The 19882-nt window shown below is 45.7% G+C and overlaps 2 protein-coding genes across 3 annotated transcripts in view; both read left to right on the top strand.

Moving 5' to 3' along the window:
* Window positions 1–5586, top strand: part of LOC135896031 (zinc finger protein 658B-like) — a 181353-nt gene extending 175767 nt beyond the window's left edge. The window contains exon 6 of the mRNA XM_070524622.1: window positions 1909–5586. Coding sequence (XP_070380723.1) covers window positions 1909–3203 — 1295 coding nt within the window. The 3' untranslated portion in view covers window positions 3204–5586. The remainder of the gene's footprint in view (window positions 1–1908) is intronic.
* The window catches only part of LOC135896027 (zinc finger protein 658B-like), a 200821-nt gene that overhangs the window by 79285 nt on the left and 101654 nt on the right, over window positions 1–19882 (top strand). The window lies entirely within an intron of this gene.

The following is a 19882-nucleotide window of genomic DNA, read 5'->3' on the forward strand; positions in this document are numbered from 1 at the left end:
TTCCTTGCTGGAGCAAGGAGAGGAGGTGCTGCCGGTGAGAGGAGCAAGGAGAGGAATGGAGAATGGTATATTAGAATGTGAAGATATCTGCGCAGCGGTCGATTTAGGAATCACTAGCGTCCTTGAAGCCCTTGGGTTCATCAAAAGCAGGGGGAAAATAACCTTGTCTGGAATGGAGATTAGTAAAAGGCGACTTGAAGCTTGGAAGAAGTTAGGTAAACTAGAAACAACAAGAGTGTACAAAAACAAAGTTCACAATAGGGTTTCACGAAGTTTGTTTATTGGAATTAATAGGTAGGACATTGGGCATTAAACTAGCAAGAGGTTGGTGGCGCAACCCACCGCACCGTTCCAAAGTGTGTTGTACGGAAGCACTTCGGCGCCAGTTCTGGGTTAGCATGGAGACGTTCGTGTGTGTCTAACTCTGTCAGTTTTTCAATCTGGCTGCCTTGTGTTAGTGGCCCTTTTCCAAACGCCGTGCCCATGTTGCTGAGACGACCATACCTGTTAATATATATATATATATATATATATATATATATATATATATATATATATATATATAGTATAAGCACTCTCTCTGGAACCGAGGGGTAAGTTGGGCACGATATGAAACTAGTGTGTGTGTCATTCCTTCGGAGCCACCGATGGTGCTTGGTGCCTCCATTCGCAAATATTACAATACCTTCACCTGCTAGTGTGTTAAAATCCACTTCGCTTTGCAAAGGGAGCATACCATTCCTTGTCAGTTCCAGCAATCATTTGCCAATATTTTGCGATGGCAGAGCACAAGGAGCAGAGCGCACTCCAAAAGAAGTTGCCGTATTTTTGCATCTCTAAGCTGCACCAAACATCGTAAAAAATTTACTGTAAGGTCAGGATCGGGGTGTGGATTACTGGAATTTGGATTTGTAGTTTCACACCATCACAACACAGCGTGCGCTGCCCCAAAGCCACACTTCAGGGTAAGGTTCTCAAGTACTCATACTTTCGCTATCTCCTGGGGAATCCCACCCTTTTTCCACCCTTGTGTGTTGAATCTCGCTTCTCTCCTGCACGGTTGGTCATTTTCCTCCTTTGTGTGGGTCGCCATTTCGCATTTAGCAGTTAGTGAATAGTGCACATGGTGCTGAAAAAGTAGAACTTGGGCCACGATAGGCCGTGTTCACCGGCCCAACTCCCGTCTCCGGAAACAGTAAAGCAGTCATCGGCTAAGATATGACATGGAGAAATGGTTTATCCCCAAATGGATGATATTTTGTAAACATATAGGGGTTGCGTATGCAGTTGTTACCTTGGGGTATAGACGCATATTATTCTTTTTTTTTCTTTCTGGGCTGTTCTTAAAGAGGATGCGGGTTGTAGGTGTTGGCAGGTTATGTGAAGAAAACTGCGGAACTTCCTAGCCGGCTCCTTGCAATCTCGACTTACCATAACATTGCCAAAGTTCAATGTGTGGTCAAGAAGGAACTCGCTGATGAAGTCTCGTATAAAACAAATTTGTTGTGCCAGCGAATCATAACAAATTTTTAGTGCCTAATGTGGTTACTGGGCGTCAAGTGATTATTGAGAATATGAGAGCAGGTTTGGTCAAAGCATTTTTGAAGCGTTCTCTAAGGGTCATAGGAGAGAGTAGTCAAGCACTCCACATTCTGTCACTTTGTAATTCTTTAGCTTTCTGGAAAAATCTCTTTTATAAGTGGACTTCCCAAACAGGGTCATGAAGCATTCAAATGCAGAAATATTGAGTAAATAAAAATGACCATTAGTTCTTTGTTTCATCATACTTAAGGTCACCCTGAAGATCTCCCAAATCAAATGAAAAAGATAGCTTGTCAATAAAGTTAGCATCTGTGTTCGTTTTTGGCATTTCCTAAAAACTCTTATTTACTTTTTTTATTTGTGCAGCATTGGGGCCTTCAATTTCTGCGTCAAGTGCCAAATTTGACAACTCAAAGCAAGGATGCCTCCACCAATGTCAGCTATGTGACTACGTGGCTGCTGAACTATTTCTTCTGGAAGCACATGCCAGCATCCATACTGGCGAGAAGCCATTTCATTGCCCTTCATGCTCTCGGAGCTTCTCACAAAAATGTTATCTGAATCTCCATTTGCGGACTCACACAGGCGAGAAGCCATTTGACTGCCCTTCATGCTCTCGGAGCTTCTCAAGAAAGGCCAACCTGAAAGCCCACCTGCGCACCCACACAGGCGAGAAGCCACATCAGTGCCCTTCATGCTCTCGGAGCTTCTCACGGAAGAGTAGCCTGAAAGTCCACCTGTGCACCCACACAGGCGAGAAGCCATATCAGTGCCCTTCATGCTCTCGGAGCTTCTCAATCAAGGGTTACCTGAAAGCCCACCTGCGCACCCACACAGGCGTGAAGACATTTGACTGCCCTTCATGCTCTCGAAGCTTCTCAGAAAAGCGCCACCTGAAAGCCCACCTGCGCACCCACACAGGCGAGAAGCCATTTGACTGCCCTTCATGCTCTCGGAGCTTCTCAGAAAAGGGCCACCTGAAAGCCCACCTGCGCACCCACACAGGCGAGAAGCCATATCAGTGCCCTTCATGCTCTCGGGGCTTCTCACGAAAAGAAGACGTGAAAATCCACCTGCGGACTCACACAGGCGAGAAGCCATTTGACTGCCCTTCATGCTCTCAGAGCTTCTCACGAAAGCCCCACCTGACAGCCCACCTGCGCACCCACACAGGCGAGAAGCCATTTGACTGCCCTTCATGCACTCGGAGCTTCTCACGAAAGCCCCAGCTGAAACGCCACATGCGCACCCACACAGGCGAGAAGCCATTTCATTGCCCTTCATGCTCTCAGAGCTTCTCACAAAAGTATTATCTGAATGTCCATTTGCGGACTCACACAGGCGAGAAGCCATTTGACTGCCCTTCATGCACTCGGAGCTTCTCACAAAAGTTCAAACTGAAAGCCCACCTGCGCACCCACACAGGCGAGAAGCCATATCAGTGCCCTTCATGCTCTCAGAGATTCTCAGTCAACGGTCACCTGAAAGCCCACCTGCGCACCCACACAGGCGAGAAGCCATATCAGTGCCCTTCATGCTCTCGGAGATTCTCACAAAAGGGCCACCTTAATACACACATGAGGCGAGAAGCCACTTCATTGCCCAGTCTGCCTTCAGTGATTCTCGTTGAATGCCCTGAAGATACACCAGTGCATTCATAAAAGTTACCAGCCATATAGTTGCATTGCCTGCTTCAGTTCCTCATCACTTGAACAGACTTGGAGAGCACAACGCAATGATTCAGTTCACTTTATTTTCAACACCACAATGTTGAGGACCGCGAACAAAAAGCTTTTGTGGCTTGACAAGGTCCGCAGCCCTTTTTAACAAGCAGTGACAGAGCATAGGGTAAGGTATTACATATTAATCTAGAATTGCCCATGTCCAAATAACACGAGTGTCAGACATAATGCATATATATAATATATACATACATATATGTGTAAAATGAATTCAAGTGAAACAATGTATACTCACGTACAATTGAAACCGAAGGAATTAACGCTAATTACTAATGCACATTATACATGTATGAAAACAAATTTGTCACACAAAACATACTGCAATGCACAATTCGGCAAATGCACTGTTAGAAAAACAATTTGTTCCATTTTTCCATACTCTAGGGTAGTTTAACAATCTCGTTGAGCTAGAGTCTGAATTAAAAATCTACATTCGTGTAGCATGTTGCGTAGTGTTCTACTGCATCAGGTAGGGCAAGCTGCCATTTTGTGAGAAGTCTCCACATGCTCTTGAGAGCAAGCTTAACTCGGGCCCAACTTCGATGCCACCTATTCAAATACATGTAAAACGCAAAAATGTTTTTCTTACGTAACCAGTGGGTTGATTATTGAAATTTCTTACATTTGAAAGAAAAAGCTAAATTCTGGTGACTGCTGGAAGCATAATTCAGTTTGAAGGCCTGAATGTTATAACAGGAATTTACAAAGATTTTTCATCTTTGAAAACATTGGAGCCAGAACTTTATAAATTTTTAACTCTGCACGTGGAATAGATATCGTAGCTCTGTAAACTGCATACGCTAGATATTCCAAAGCGGACAAATTTGATGTATCAATGTATATCTTGTCAACTTGTTACGCTGTTTACAGGAACTTTGGTGATGTCCTACTCATTTATTAGTGGCTTATTTTAACGCTTTCTTTCATACCTAAATATTGTCCGCTTTAGGTGTCCTATTTGGAGCATTTTACAGAATTGCAGTATTTTTCATTGCTGAGTTAACAGAGTTGTAAATTTCATAGTTTCGTTTTTGAAAATTCGTGATTTTCAACAATAGCTATTAAAAGATTGATGGCCTAAATCAAGAATTGACTACCAACAGTCACTAGATTCTATTTCTTTTATATGCAACAAGCCTCATCTGGTTTCGTGCAGTAGTTCTCAAGAAAAATGATCTCTCCTTTCCCATGTATGTAGGTGAGAGCCCCCAAGCTGAAGCTTGCTCTTAAAGGGTCTCTGAAACACTTTTGTGGGGTTAGGATATTTTCTCTAGATCTTTTCTCAACACGTTATGGAACACAGAGCAAAAGGATTTACGAGAACTAACCCACATAAATCCGTTGTAGCTGAGAAAAAAGTCAAAATACAGTTAAACTTTATTTAAAAGAAGTCGGCAAAATCAGCTATTTTCTTTGTTATATTGTGGCTTTTCATAATTTGAAAAGTAATTGATGTTCATTCGTGTCTTCAAAATTACTGTTTGCATGCCCCTACAAACTATGTACGTTCACTGTAATAATTGTTACACTACAGATGTCTAAACGATGTTTTCTTTCGGCTCTGTTTTTTTTTCAGTGTTCTCTTTAGTACATATGAACTTGTTCTCTTAGACGAATTCATGTATTTGTTGGCTCTTGGTTCTGGTCTACATGGTTCATCGTGGATTCTTTTGATCTTATTCTATTCGCGCCTTTCCCTTTTTTTACAAATGGGTACTTCTTTCGAGAAATTGCTTGTTCAGTAAGCTAGCTTTCCACTGTCTGTTTCATCAGAGCATCAAATAAATGCCATTGTTTGGTAAGTATTCGTTGTCTGTTCTTGATATTTCAATAAGTTATTGACGGCATGCAATATAAAGATGCTAGCATTTTATTATATCTGGCGCTGCAAGAGAAGTTGAATGACGGCAGTTGGAACTTCATTATTAACACAAAAGGAGCCTGTTATAAGTCACATAGATGAGTAATGAAATCTTTGAGTCGAATATCATGTCCAGCATACTTAAGTTATTCTTACATCTTATTTCAACTAATGTACTAGCATTTCTATGAGCACTAGTGCGACACATTTGTAGGAATATTTGTATAAACTTTACATATTGAATTGAGCTGATAAGCTTGCACTGTGTAATACATTTGTGTGCAGAAGCATTGAAATTGGGCCAATCCTGTGTTTAGAAAGTTGAAAAAGATGCTTTCTAAATTGCAGTTGTACTAGTCTCTCATCAGGAATTTCCTCACTGACAAAATTGTGTACAGGACATGCTTTTAAGATAATAAATACAAGGGTTTACTGTTTCCATTAAGGGCGTGAAATATTTGATACGTTAAAGTAGGCACGTTGTCAATACAACTATATTCTAATAGCCTTCGAATACCTAAAACACTATGTGTACAGAAATAAACCTCAAACTGAAGCAAAAGTATGATAAATACCCATTGGCCCCCCATGTGCATAGGAGACTCGCCACCGGGTGGCCGAGTTGAACAGACGTGTGCATTTTCATCTCGGACAGTCACTGTCTTCCTCCTGTTACTTTGGGCCTTAGGGCCCAAAAGTGGCATCGACCGTGGTCATGGATTACCCAGAGGCACCTTTGAATGTTCCATTACCCGAGGACATGGAATTACAGCAGTTTGAAACACGCCCTCATGCCAGAGAATGCGCCAACCCTAACGAGCACCTCGACCTATGCCATGGTGGACACTGCCGCTTCGAGAAAGACGCCGCTGCGTCCAGACGTGAATCCATTCGCTCCACTTGCTGATCCTGAGCCACCAAGAGGGAGCAAAGGCAAGTAGGATGATTTACTCGTGTCAAACCTACTCATTGTACCCACCGCCAAGCATGAGCAGAAGCGCGCACGCGGAACACTGTCCGCGATAGCTGCAGCTGCAGCAGCTAAACCCAAGGCCACGTTTCGTCATGGCGTCTCTCACTACAACGGCAACGCAACGCCGTAGTTTAATGCGTATGACTCGAACTCGGTGTCTACTCGCGAAGATGACAGCGAACAAGGAGCATGGAAAACCGTTACATATAAACGCCCCGATCCAGCCAAGAAAGAAGCGAACGCTCACTCAACGCCAAGAGGGAGCAAAGGCAAGTAGGATGATTTACTCGTGTCAAACCTACTCATTGTACCCACCGCCAAGCATGAGCAGAAGCGCGCACGCGGAACACTGTCCGCGATAGCTGCAGCTGCAGCAGCTAAACCCAAGGCCTCGTTTCGTCATGGCGTCTCTCACTACAACGGCAACGCAACGCCGTAGTTTAATGCGTATGACTCGAACTCGGTGTCTACTCGCGAAGATGACAGCGAACAAGGAGCATGGAAAACCGTTACATATAAACGCCCCGATCCAGCCAAGAAAGAAGCGAACGCTCACTCAACGCCGTTCATACGCTCGCACTGTGATCCTAAAACCTCAAGAGCCATGCAGAATCATGGATGAAAATTTCATTGTTATTGATGAGGCACTTTGTTATCACATGCACAACGCTCCCTCAACGCATTAAAGAGAAGCTGACCAGATCGTTCAGCTCAGATATTTGGACAGGAGTAATCAAATAGCGGTTGACACCGATGATCGCGACACGAAATGCCCTTCTGTCTTTAATACAGCTTCCAATAAATGGCAAGCCAACTGTATTTCAAGCATACGAGACCATAGAAAAATGGGAGGACGCTTAAGCTTCGCCTTCAAGAGTGGAACGCGACAGCGTTCCCGTCGAGCCGCCAAGGGGTGTAAGACAATGGGCTACAGGGCAGCCATCACTTACGAGGCGCCCCGCATCGGACGCGGTGAGCGTCGAGCCATATGGGCGAGCAACGCGGCATTCGGCGCAGCAACGAAACGTGCGCCTGAGCAAGCGGAACGAACCGAAGAACTCGGTATCTCGGAGGGGGAAAAGATGCCCGCCAGCCAAACGTCGTGATCGGCACGGGCAGAGAGATAGACAGATAGCGATCTAAAGAAAGGAAGGACGCTTGATTCTGCAGAGGGAGCAAGCTAGGCGAAGCGTTGTCAAGGGAGAGAGAGTCCGGGCCGCGAACCGCCTCGCACCGGTCCTCGCAGCTCCAATGCGCGCGTGGCGCGCCATCTGTCGGGGTAGCGCCGTACATGGATAGGAGGGGGTCTTCTGTGTTTGCCGCAAGATGGCTCTGCGTGTGCGGAAAGCGCAGAAAAAATGCAGCGGAAACGCACTTCGCTACTCGTGTAATTGCGACTTCTGTAAGTTACATGTTAATAATTACCGATATACACCGCAGTATAACTTTCCCCGGCTCGTTTCAAAGGCAACATCGCATTCACTAGAGGCGCGTTTGTACCGCTTGGAAGCATCGAAGTCGTGGCTGAGTGGTTCAATAGAGAAAAAAAAACGTCGTGGCTGAGTGGTAGCGTCTCCGTCTCACACTCCGGAGACCCTGGTTCGATTCCCACCCAACACATCTTGGAAGTTGCTTTTTATTTATGAAGTGCGTGCCGTGATTTATCGCTCACGGCCAACGCCGCGGACACCGACGCCGACGACACCTGCTTTTCTGCGACACGAGCTACTTAACGCTATCGCGTTAAAAGGATCAAATGTGGGGCATTAACCGCAACGCAGGAGGAATGACTGCCGAGCAGCTTACCATGAACCTGCACTGCCGGAAGTGCGACATTATCAGCGCTCGCCCCCATTGGGGAGAAAGGCACCGCTGTAGTCACCTTTAAAGGGACTAGCCTTCCATACAAATTCGGGCCCAAGTGTTTCACAATAGTCTATCCGTTCAAGTCACAGGCCTACACTTGTGAGGCGTGCCACAAATTAGGGCACGGAAAACAGCATTGTCCGAATTTTAACAGATCGCGTTAGGCCATATGTGGCGGAAAGCTGCATAGCAGTGACGAGGTCTGTCCCAACCAGGGGCCGAAATGCCGTAATTGAAGGGGGTAAACACCTTGCAACGGCTCAAGACTGCCCTCGGCGCATAAAGGACAACAAACAGCTGCGGGTGAAGTCAATACGCCCTCAGAAGCAAAGCCAGAACTCCATGGGATCACAACTGCAAGTTCATGAGCGCCCTCTAAAGACGGTGACCCTGAGACACAACTCTTACACTGGGCCTCCCCGTGCTCCATCAACTCCTGCAATACCGCCGGAAAATAAACCGCTTTTCGACCACAGCAAACACGCCTTTGCTAATTTCGTCAAGATGGCTAACAGCGAAGTGCTAGAACCCGCGAATGTGAGTCACGCCAAAATTACAGCGCAGTCTGTCCTCACCTCACTTTCAGCAAATGAAGGTGCATGTGTTCATGTACAAATCCATGAAACTCACTGTCGGGGCACCAGAGCAGAGCCAGAATAAGCTGCTAGAAACGCGGCAAAAACCACAAATTCATCCTGATTACGAGGCCATCTTCTCTGCACACCTGGCACAAATGGAACATAACATCGTGTCAAGGGTACAAACGATGATAGAACGAGCTATCGGAACATGCGTTCGCACCATCATGCAGCGCCCAATACCATGGAACCCTCTCCTTCGGAGGTCTTACCACGGCCTCATGAGTTAATATGTCGCCTTTGCTGTCTGTACAGATAGCTCCGACGCAGATGGCTCACACACAACATGGCTCAGCTGATCACTCAAGTTAATGTTTGCGGTCACGGTCGGGATGTGGGGGGAGCCGTCCCAACAGTGATTCAGTGTAACTGGCGCTCCCTCAAAAAGAAAAAAAAGCAGACAATATTTTATGTTGGGGCCTGTCGCATAACAGTCTCAGACCCGCCGTCGTGGCATTGCAGGAGGTGAACTGCTTTATGCCACGCTTACCATACTGCAAGGGCTACGGCTTCCCCGAAGACACCGACACACCTGTGTGCACAGCTGTGTATCTGGATCGAAGACTCACCCACACAAAGATCGACAATGAGCCTTGGTGTTCGAATATTACCGCGATAGCGTTAAGGAGCTCGTGTCGCAGAAAAGCCGGTGTCGTCGGCGTCCGCGGCGTTGGCCGTTACACTGGATCCCGGAGCCCACGCGTATACCACGAAATGAACGGACTCATCGACTAGCGCACGCCACGCTACTATCCGCGCTGTCAAAACCGCCCGAACAATCACTGAACAACGCACCTGAACACACGGAAATACACAGTCAGTGGTACAATCCCATGGAAGCAATAGCCGAAGCCAAGCACCACCGGCGCAGCTATCTCTTCACTACGCCCAATCCCATGCACATTCCTTCCCTTCCCTCCCAAGCTGTTACTCTTCGGCAGCAGGTTCTGCTCCGGCAGGTACAGACTGCCACCCTTCTTACTCCCTTTCTCGTGCAGCTTTTTCGCAGAACGGAAGACCCTCGTGGCCTGGAATGTTCGCGTGCGGGTAGCTGCAGCCTTTGCAACACGAGGGCAGACCTCAAACACTTTATCTGGGACTGCCCACTGTATTCTGGCCCCAGGAAAGGGCCTTTGCTTCGCCCCCAACGGAATGCCGACCAACCTCCCTACAGAGCTGGGCTCTACCGAGACACTGCAGTGCTGCGACTGCCAACAAGCTCTGGCGACCGCTGTATGAATTCCTGGATGATCCTGAGGCTCCAGCCACTGGGACCATGCTTCTTCATCTCGAGCGTACCACCGAAAGCATCATACCGCATGATGTAGATAAATAACCCTTTGAGGGTCAGAGACATAAATATACGGCTCCGCGAACTATCTCCAAAATGGTCGATGCCATATATTTACGCTGCCGGCTGTATACTTAAAAAGCGCACCAATTTCCTAACTTTTTTTTCTTTTCTGTCATGTGCTGCCATTATGTGGGAATACAGTGAATATTTTCGCGCGCCTCCCTCTCTTGCTTTTCGCTGCAAGGTTTGTTTTAGCGCTAGTTTGTTCCTGCGTGTCTGCATACTACATACTACTACATACTACTACATGCTACTACTACTACTACATACTACTACATACTACATACGCTCGCGCAGGCAGGTGGCGGCTTGGGTTTTGTTCCGCGAGCGATCTCGGCCGCCTGCGCTTGCAAAACTGATGGCTATCTCGTTACTAATCGTTCACAGGGCGACCGCTTGTTTCTCGCTCGTTTAGTGCTCATAGAGGTGCGCATAGGAAGGATGCTACCGTGCATGCGTTTCCGGTGCTTTTTTCTTCTCTTTCTTTCTTTCTTTTAGGCTTGCGAAATTTAATTGCCTCTGATTAGCGATAAGATGATTAGCGGAAGTTTGACAGATGTTTTTTTTTGACGGGCACAGAATCGCACAGTTTTCTTGAGTGCATGCACCTACGCAGTTCGATAACGCTATGGACGTACATATTAGTGTAGGAGCAGGAACATTTGAGTCTTGCGAAATATTCTCATGTGCGCCTTTGCAAAGCCCTGAACTATAACAATGCATAAAATTTTCAATTCTTATAGGTTTAATTCTGTTTTTATTGTTGTTATTCATGAATGAAGAGTGCTTATATACTAACGCAAAATATTTTTTATCAGTTTAGGGTTACCCTAAAAAAAATACAGTAATTTTTTTAAATAACTAAAGAAGAATTTGAATCTGCAATTAAAAAAAATCAACCCTGGGTGGTCGCATCTGGCGAAAAAAATCGGCCCTCAATATGTTACGTCCCCCATTGTTTCCCTTACTTTCTCACTCCCGCTACTTCCCAAGCCAATTCACCGCAGCCCTTAAGGGCAAAAATGTGAATAAAGACGTGTAAACGACAACCATGGGCATAGTATATGCATAAAACATGAGAGCATGTGTAGAAGAAGCTGGATGCGCTTCTCAGGCAGCTAGACTTTCCTAGCTACACAAAGACCATTTGCACTCCCTGAAGAGTCGTTTGTGTGCAAGTGATCCGTTAGCGCTTTTAGTAAACAATGCTGCATAATGTGCGATGTAACTGCAGGAACTTGCCAATGGAATGGACACCAAGATGTGTGCATTGTTCTACCCATATTTTGACAATTGCTGTGCATTCTTCAAAAACAGTTTAAAACATATTCTACATTTGTTTCGATTCTGGCACTATTCGAATTGTATTCCATTCAGTATGCAAAAATTACTTCTATATTGGGCGACAATGTGCCTTCATGTAATAAATAAACACATTTGAGGCTTTTTCTTTTTGTTCTGCAAGTTGCGCTCCTATGGATTACTTCCACATCCATTCAGCCATTTTGGTGGCACGTATGCCCTCAGACTTTGGCACGTTACATCCACGTGAAGAGGCGCCTGCACCAACATGTGGCCATTTCAGTGCCGGGTCTTCTTTCAAAGCTTGCTTACTTGTAGCAGAAGCTTGATGTGGGTGAGTTGGTTATGCATACTTGATGAAATGAGCGCTGCGAAGACGCGGACGAAAGAACACATGTACGACAGACAAGGCGCTTGTCTGTCGTACATGTGTTCTTTCGTCCGCGTCTTCGCAGCGCTCATTTCATCAAGCTTACTTGTAACTTGTGAACCCAGATATATAGAAATCGTCTATCAACACCCTTTTGCAATGTAGGTGTCAATGTATTAAGCCAAATCTCAATTAGGAATATGCATGTGTGCGTGGTATGCTACATAACATTCTGTTACACAAGTGTTACTGTATGCTCGGACATGTTGAGCTCCAGAGGTAATTCATAGCATGTTCCAGTATAATGTGAAAAGCCGTTTCATTATGTTTTAAGAAAGCAATGAAAGAATTTGAAAACACTGATACAACGCGACACATGACGCTGACGACACCACAACACCAAAGTCAATTATCGTGCCAGTTATGTTGGTACACACATTGGAAATAAATATATTGTAATACAAATTAACAAGTTCTTTAGTTATATTACAATATAGCCAAGGCTATGCAGGTGCGCTGAAGCTTGCGGAGACATTTTTGATAATCAGTTTGGAGCTCATATTTCAGTGGCCACAGCCATGTGATGTTCCTTGATGGCTCAACAACGAAGCATATTTTCATACACTATGCATAGAAAAGACTGCAGCGTACAGTAAAATACTCATTAGTGAGAAATCTTGAATGTTACACGGCTCGCTGGGACATGTTCTCCAAGTAAATAATCGCCTAATTAAAGATCCTTCTGCGTGAAAAGTGGTTCACACTTTTTTTACACAAGTGGTTATCTTCTCATTCTGCCATAAGTAATCATTTTGTCTACAAGTGCGTTGAAGCAAAATGTCATTACCAAATTTCTTTAATGTATACACCATTTTTGTCATGTGCAGGCTGTCATCACGATAAGCGGCACATTGAAGCCTTCATAGATCGCTTCAGGTTCCGTTGGAATTTACGCTAGCATAGTGGCCTTTCTTTGACAGAACAGTGCACACTTACATAAGGTAGGGGTTCTCAGACCCTTTGGCTTTGGCGATGCTCCACCAGCTTTTACATAGTGCTGCAGAACCCCTCCCTTCCATTTCCCAGTGATCTGCTTACACACAGACTTAACATAAGAGCTCGTTTAGGCTTATGGACAATGGAATGGCGATAAGAGGTGACATTGCTGCACACTCAATGCTGTGAGCACAGAGAAGCTGTCATGTTTTGGGGGGATTAGGTTGGGTGGGGTAGGGGGGTTGCCTTTGAATCTGCTTTAGCGTTTCTGCTGCGTCTGGGTTTGGCCTCTGTTATATGCATTTCGATGTGTTGTCGTTACTCTTGAGGGCCATTTCTGTTGTTGGGGTACGTACGATGATGTGCGGACAATTCTTTTCCGCTCTCCGTAATGCACTGTGCAGGCCAACCATCTGGCTGCCATCCTACGCACAGTGCGCCATTAACGGCATGTTCATGCAACGGAGGTGTAACATGCACACAAGCCAATGGTATTTTTTGCGAAGAATTTTGACAAAACATTCGCATTGTAGAACAGTGTTCGGTGTATCAGACAAAGTGCTAAGCTAAGTTCCCGCGTCGCCTGGAATGTAGCACTGCCCCTCGCCCACAATGGAGTGCTTATCTGTTACTCTCTGTGGTTGGCACCCGGTGTAACATCAGTATGAATCTATATATACGCATGCAGGCTTGTTTCACTTAGATACTGCAACAGACTTAAAGTATGTGGTCTCCATAAGCCATTATTCGTAGTCTTTTCAATTCACACCTTTAAGTACAATTTTGGGAGTTGTCTTTGTCCAAGAGACCCAGGGCACGTCTGAAGTAGATGGCGGGCATCAGCTGCAGATGCACGAGCGGTGCACTGTGGACACTGGACAATGTGTACGTAGCGCTGACCCCAGGCGGAAGTGATGTCTGGATGGCTTCACCCTTTCCGTATCACGGGGAAACTAGGTGTTTTTGCAGGTTACGCCAGATATTTTTATCTGAAGCTACTACTCCACTCAATATATTATTTAATACATAAACAAAAAGCACAATTAATGCACTTTTCACGCATAAAAGCTTTATTAACGAAATCCAGGGAAAACAAGGGAAAGGCAGGAGATGGACATTCAAGACGATGAGGAAAACAAGAACGAGGTGAAGACGGGAGCCAACGTTTCGACAAGTGTACTTGTCTTTTCGCCTTGAAAATTACAATTATTAACGAGATGTTTGTGATAAAAGAGGTATAAATTGCCAAAATGAATATTGCGGGATAAAATTCAACAATGTTTGTGACGAAATGCTTATGTCTACTAAGAAAAAATGTAACATAAGTTAAGAGACATGCAAATATATTGCCGTCTAACGGGCACTGTATATCCAAAAGAATCAATTTTTCATTCAGCAGGTTTCCCACTTGAAAAAATTTTAGTGCTCGCACTACAGTTTGGCGTGCCAGGCTGCGGCGTCCGACATTCCGGGCTGGCTTGTGTCTTCGTTGCTCTCAATGTCCAACGAAGAGGCAGCATCCTCCAGGGTGTCTACCAAGTTGACATTTACGAATTCGTTGAGTTTTCCAGGTTTTCCCTCAGCGCCCTTGCAATATTCCCCGAATGGCACAACATTGTTTTATGTCAAGACGGGCTCCCTACATCATGCCACCCAATGGTGTCACTCTTTAGTAACCATGTTAGAAATGAAAAAGAAAACAACTTAATCCAGTTTGAATAGTACGGGTTAGTGTTTATTTTATTCTAAAAGAAACCAGAAGGGAGGGGTTATGTAATATGTACAGCGAATAAAATAACTTCGAAAGTAATTGTAAAACCCATTACAAATCGAGTTGAACATTCTCAAATACGAATAAGAAAGAGATGCATACAGAATATTTTCGAATATGCGCTTTTTCTATGAACTTATAGCAATCTAATTGGTTTGAGGCCCGAACATTATCACAAGTGAGATTCTCTCGTAACAGCTGGTAAGTCAACTTGAACTGTCCTGACATACTCTCAGCCCGCGCACAACGCCTCAGTGTTGCGTTTCACTGTTCTAAATAGTTTTTTTCCTTGGATGAGGGACACCTGCTTCAGCCAACACTTTGCATTTAGAGTGCGAGCTCCTTCGAAAAAAGCGGTGGCATGCTTCCTTTTCCGTTCATTTCTCTTTCGATTCTCCTTGTCCTCCTTCGGCTGCACATTCGGCACACGGTCTATTTGAAGCATCCTCTTGGACAGCTGTACAGTCAGCGTCCGATTTTCCGGACTCCCTAGGGCCGCGAAAGTGTCCGAAAATATCAATGCAGGTCTTTTACATCCCTTAAGGGCTAAAATCGCCACAGCCATGTCCAAAAAATCTCTGAAGGCCTGCCAGCACACTTATTAGGCATATCGGTACTCGTACTGAGATGGGAGATGGTGGGTGCATGCGTGCAGAATCAAGGAATACATACCGTGTCCTGTGACAGTTGCCCCTTTCCACACTTGTTATGCTTCACAGCGTAACAATGCTGTCATGAGGTCAAGCTGACTTTCGGGAACCGGCATTATGCAACGCGCCGTGCTTTCCGAACTTCGAAGCCAATCGCGATGACCACAAAGGCGGTGTCGGTGCCATTGCTAACAGCGGCGAATCCTTCCATTGAAAAACACGGCACAGAACGGCAAGAAGCTTAATATCGAACCTCGAAGTAGCTAGGCCTAGCATTGCCGCGGTGTGGCTACGGCTGCCAGCGGATCTGCGTGCTAGTGTGCCGGTTCAAGGCGGCGAGATTATCAGATTTGCGGTTGTGGCTTCTATTAATGCCGTTACGGACCCGCGGTCACGGCAGAAAGTCTGGAAAAATCGGACGGCGAAGGCTTGTTGTGTTCGAAATTTCAGACGTTCTTATACATTGATCCTATGGGGTACGTAGTGGTGCCGCGAGGCCGTCTGTCCAGAGAGTCATTTGTTTACTGTACTCTGGTAACTCCTCCAGCCAACGACGCGGCGTCAAAGACCATTCGTCACGATTCCTCTCTGTTACTCGAGCTAGCATTACCGCGACTTTCGTTCCCTTTCAATAAAATTACAGCTAATTTTCCCTGATAGAAGCACAAATGCCCTCAGTTTTTCCAGACTACTCAATATCCCTGAGAATTCCCGGTTTTCCCGGTTGGTAGACACCCTGATCCTCAGACTCGCTGCTGCTCGATCCAGCGATAAAATCAGCTGCAAACTCAGCAGAATCAGGAGATCTGCGATCTTTCGAAGTGCGAGCGCCTCTCTCCGAGGCAGCTATTTTTGATGTGTACTTTGACGGTTGCGAAACTTCGGAGTGCATTAAAAAAATTAGCACTTTGTGGAAAAAGCAAACTGCTTAGAAAACAAAAATATTGTTTTCTTCGCGTCCCATGGCGCAGAGTGTCCGTGAGTGGCGCGGAAGGCCGACTTTGCTTTCTGCTTTGACGATCTTGAAAACTTCGGAGTGTGTTCAAAAGTTTTACCATCTGGGGGTAAAAAGTGAACTACTTAGAAACCAAAATAGTTCTCCTCGTTCATGTCCGATAGCGCAGTATGTCTGTGGGTGGCGCGAAAAGTCTTGAAACCGGCATTTCAAGCCATCGTTAGAGGGCTAACGATGCCCGATGGGCGCAGTACGGGAAGAATAAAGCTCTTCGAACTGAGTCTTGCTCCACCATATAAGGAATGTGGGCAATGGAGGAGACATGCAGGGGATAAGGGCACACGTGTCGCACTGGATAATGGATTTTCCGGCACAGAAAACAGAGCGGGGGTCAGAGGGAAGGGAAAGAGTAGTTATAGATGTGAAGAAGGAGTGAACAATGTGGTCTGCAAGGTCATTAAATGGTATGGTTATGACCATTCGTACTTGCACCCAGTTGACAGTGATGTTCACTAGCGTAGAATTGTGAATTTTCTGTAGCTGCTTACATATATGCAACGTTTTTTGCTTAACTGCGCCCATCCTGTCAGTGTAGACGTGGGTTATGTTGATGTTAGGCAGGTTAGTAAGGGTTTCTGTCGCATCGTGTATCACCTGTAGTTCAAATAGTAAGTGGCCTAAAAAGTCCGTTGCATAGCTTGATGTGGCTTGGATGTCAGGGTGTGTCAGGTTTGAGAAAGCTATTTGTTCTCTTTAGTTAACCGCCTCATCTGCGTGTATCACGGAGCATCTCGTAGGTGTACGGTCGTTTCAATCGTTGCAATTTGTTTAACTCACCGGCGAAGCATTGTCATCTTGTGAGTGGTAATATAGGCATAATTCCAAGGTGAAAGATGGTCCAAGTTCGTATACTCACGGCACAATTTCCATAGAAATAAGAATGGAGCCCCGCGACTGTTGGTGCATGTGGTACCTTTTAAGGGGGTCCTCAACCACCCCTCGGGCTTGGAGAAACACAGTCCACTGATAGCATACGCAAATGTGAACATTTCAGTCAAATTTTGGAGTTGTGCGAGACGCACATGGAGTGCATTGTAACCTTTTTTCTCATGCGCTCTCTTTTTGACAGACTTTTACAGCAGCCCGACATGAATTAGGAGCAACTAGCTGCTCCTAACTTTTTCGATAATAATTTCGATAATACATACGTACTTCTCGAACCCCACGCACGGCTGCAGCCGCCTACATAGGAATCAAACTTTGGGCACCCTGCTTATTGGTGTTGCAGTCGTCAGGTCTCGTTAGTTTTGAACACTGAACTAGCACTCAACCATGCGAAACTTACGGTTGCACCATACACACACTGGGACACTTGGGCGCAACTCTGGAGCAGCTCATTTCGCTGTACCTCACAGCACGTTTTTGGCTGGTAGAGTGGTCTTGTGCAGCGTTTATTCTTTTTTTCTAGTGCTGTTGCTCGTTTGTTGAATTTTCCATTGTGGATGGGGCGCATGTGAGCTCTCAGCTTGGCCGTTCTTCTCCTACGGCGCTAAGGTTTAAACTCGTTCTAGGGTTTGTTGTTGCTGTTGCCACTGAGTTTTGTGCATAGATCACGAAAAAAAGAATTTCTCGGTCCTCGGGCTTCCTGTGGCAGATAATGCGCGAGTAGGTGAGCTGTTGGACATTTTAATGGCACTCTGTGTAGCGTCTTCATGTACTATTTCTTGCCTTGCATTTCATACTGTTACCCTGTTTATCTCGGATTTTTGTGGCTAGTGAACGGAAGACTTGCTTGAGCCCCTGCTCGCCACAATGCAGAAGGCAGATGTCCAGAAACCCAAATGTAAACAATGAACACAAATATTAAGGAAAGTGGCCCAACTACTCATAGTTCCACTCAGGCTCAATTTTGCTCTAAGGTTTGCCTCAAAGGTTTGCCTCTAAGGTTTGTCTGCATGTCCAAGAAATTTTCTGAGATTTATTCCAGCTAGATTTCTAAGCTGCTATTTAGTATTGCTTCTTCTGATGGTACTATGGGAGGTACCATGTTCGCACAATGTTCCTCACACCTATTGTGCAAACGCAATGTAGGTTTATTGCAGGAGCGCACACTATGTTGTAGATATAAGATGTGTGCGAATATGACCGGTGTAGGCTTGATGGCACATGCCATTTGTTGCGACAGCATAGAAAAACAGGCGACTGACACGCTCAATAGCAAACGAACAAGTGCCCCCTTTATTCGAAGGCCAGTACATATATACAGCCGACCAACATCCAGAGAGAGCCACAAAATTTTGGCATACTAACAGAACAGTGGCGTCCTCTACATCTCCTCTCTGAAAAACCACAGAAGAGAGGTGAGGCCAGGAAACAAAAGGTGATCTGGTCAAACAACTTGTTGGCTATTACATGTCCACACTACTTGACCAGTGTCCATTGAAGACTGTCCCTGGGCGGTTCCTGACCCTGCTGTGCTGGAGGAGGTTTCTCAGACTGCTGCAAGATGCTATGGTGGTTCTTGTATATCTGGTGAAGCTCTCTGCTGTTCTCTTGCAGGAACGAAAGGGATCAGGTGGCACCAGTTACGCATCATGGCATTTCAACCAAGCTCAACACTGTAGCGTGTACTTCGTCGAGTCGCACCTACACCCTCTGACCTGTCACTAGTGGGGACAGATTTACGGCCCAGCGACACAAAGTCGCTGGTCTGCTTCTGCTTGTACCTCTTATGTTACACCTTCTTGTAGACCATGGTGCACACACAAGTGCATGCTGTGGTCGCTGAGAAGCAAATTTTCTAGGCACGCTTTGATTACAACTAATTAAGGAGGAAGGCGGCGCTGGCTATCCCTATCCTTCGTGTGAGACGCTGCACTGGAGACTGCACGAGCTTCTCTTGGCATGTTTCTCCACTACGGTAGGGCACTGTATAACTCTGTCGTGTGGCAAGGTGTCTTGCTCAAAAGCTTCTTCGCCTCTTCCACGGCACGCTCGGCCATTCCGATTAAACATGGGGTATTCTGAGCCTAATGTAGTGTGGATGTTGTCACAGAGCTCCATATATTCAGCAAACTTGTGGCTGTTAAACGGTAACCCGTTGTCGCTGATAAGTTTGCAGGCAACGCTGTGCGTAGCGATGACCTCTTGGCAGAACTTAATGACAGCTTCAGCCGTTGTGTGCTTCAAGCGCTGAAGCTCAATATATAACAAGTAGAAGTCTGCGTTGCTTCCATACTCCTCTCCCGTTTGGTTGAAAAAGTCGATGCCAACTGTCTGCCACGGTAGTTTGGGGATGTTGTGGCTCATCATGGGCAGCCATTGGTTCTTGGACTTGTGTTGTCTGCAGAGCACACACCTTTGCACTTTCTTTAAGAAGAGTGCTGTGTTAAGGTGTTTATTTGACCGGACTAGGAGCAGCGCAGGGTCGACAGTCTAGGCAGAGCAGACTCTGAGGTCGAGCGGCACTCACGAGCAAAAGCACTTAAGGGGACGACCCAATCGAAAGCGCTGGATCGTTGCAATTCTCCTCTACCACCGACATACCCTGCAATAACATAGACATCTCTGGCACATTGCTTCATCTTTTCTGTGCCTTCATGTGCCGTTTGCTGGAGGTCTAAGATTTGGTTCCTCATGCTGCAGCTAATGCTGAGTCGGTTGGATCTAAAGCGTACATCGTCTTCAACATGGATCTGGTCACGATACAGTCAATATAGCTCGAATTTGTTCCGGGACCAACTTTTTGTCTTCTGGCCTTTTTGTGCTTGCATGTAGCTTCAGGTTACCGAGATCCTCATCTTAGTTGGTTTGACACTTGATCTGCTGTGTTCTTTCTGTCGAGGCCTAACTTTTGGTAGAC

This window comes from Dermacentor albipictus, chromosome 8, assembly GCF_038994185.2.
Source record: "Dermacentor albipictus isolate Rhodes 1998 colony chromosome 8, USDA_Dalb.pri_finalv2, whole genome shotgun sequence".
Lineage (NCBI taxonomy): Eukaryota > Metazoa > Arthropoda > Arachnida > Ixodida > Ixodidae > Dermacentor > Dermacentor albipictus.